This window comes from Polistes canadensis, unplaced genomic scaffold (genome assembly GCF_001313835.1).
Source record: "Polistes canadensis isolate GaletaPanama2010 unplaced genomic scaffold, ASM131383v1 scaffold_215, whole genome shotgun sequence".
Lineage (NCBI taxonomy): Eukaryota > Metazoa > Arthropoda > Insecta > Hymenoptera > Vespidae > Polistes > Polistes canadensis.
In genome coordinates, this window is record NW_014569762.1 from 125193 (window position 1) to 126650 (window position 1458).

The following is a 1458-nucleotide window of genomic DNA, read 5'->3' on the forward strand; positions in this document are numbered from 1 at the left end:
ATAGCAGACTCAGATACATTAATGTGTTTCCCGCTTGCTGTAGAAAATCCTATATTATTCATTGTCATATCTAATGTTATTTTACTACCACTATTTAATATTTTCTTTTCATCACATTCATTTTGATTTATATTAAAATTTCCTTTTAATACTGTAATATTATCTTCTAATACTTCTTCGTAACGCCTTTTTTTATTACTACATTCAACATTAAGTGTATCATTCTTTTCAGCGAATCTAGCACAAATTTGATCTACGCTAGCAAAAGAAGCATCAGAGAAAAAATCTTTTCCACTATTACTTTCCAAAAGAATATTTTTCTTCTCTATATCATCGCATGTATCCATAGCTACAATATCATTTTCACTATCTTGATTATTCAATGCAATTTTATCGACATTTACGTTAGAAGAAGTATTCTTAAAAATTCTCCTTTTAGTTCTTCGTCTCATTCTTGTATAGTTTATCACAGGAGATGTCGATGTAGGCTCTTCAAATATATTCTTAAAATGTGAATTATTTGGAGTACATTCTTGTAAATAAACAGTTTGTTCAATCTAAAATATAATCAATAATATTTCATTATTGTACATGTACGTAAGCAACATATAAAAAAATATACATTCTTATTAAATGAAATCAAATTTATTACACTTTCTGATGATTTTATAGGAAAACTTTTATTCATTTGAGGTGTTTCTAAATCAGATGTCCACTGCTCATTAATCTTTGATATAAATGGTAATAAACTTAACGGTGTGCTTGGAATAACTGCTGGTTTCTCTGCACTTGGAGTACTATTTCAAAAACAAATATATATACATACATACTTACAGATATAAACTTATACTATATAGTACGTATATTTATTAAATAATAAAATATATAAATATTATCTTACTGGAATAGTTTATTGGTATCTAATAAAGACGTTTCAGAGATATTCAAAAACGAAGTCTCAGTTTTTGAAACATTAGGTGTATAACATATTAAATCATTTTCATTTGTATTCTCATTCTCATTATCTGAAAAATATTACTGATATATAAATATATATATATGTTTTAAAATATTATAATGATAAATAAATTAATTTAACAAATATTACCGGAAAATAATTCACTCGAATTAGCCGTACAATTAGTGTCTTCTGATACATAGCCATTTGTTGTGTTTTCCGTAATATTTCCTTCACTATTTTTTATAGGAGTAGAATGTTCATAGGTAAGTTCTTCTATATTGACATCCATAATCAAATTGATGGTATTGAGATACCATTTATAATATATTTTATATATTTTATTTACTTGAATTACATATATCTTCTATATTTGTAAAAATAAAAATGATTAATTAATTAGAAATAATTTTAATTAATTTTAAATCATGTGAACGATGACCTAAAGTGTATCATTGAATCCGTTCAATTCTCACCTGAGATCTAACTAAAACCAAACA

The 1458-nt window shown here is 24.9% G+C and overlaps 1 protein-coding gene across 1 annotated transcript in view; it reads right to left on the minus strand.

Annotated features, from left to right (window-relative positions):
* The window catches only part of LOC106790109, a 2959-nt gene extending 1501 nt beyond the window's left edge, over positions 1–1458 (minus strand). The window contains exons 1-4 of the mRNA XM_014754810.1: positions 1109–1458; positions 902–1025; positions 653–797; positions 6–557 (exon numbers count right to left, since the gene is read on the minus strand). Coding sequence (XP_014610296.1) covers positions 6–557; positions 653–797; positions 902–1025; positions 1109–1250 — 963 coding nt within the window. The 5' untranslated portion in view covers positions 1251–1458. The remainder of the gene's footprint in view (positions 1–5; positions 558–652; positions 798–901; positions 1026–1108) is intronic.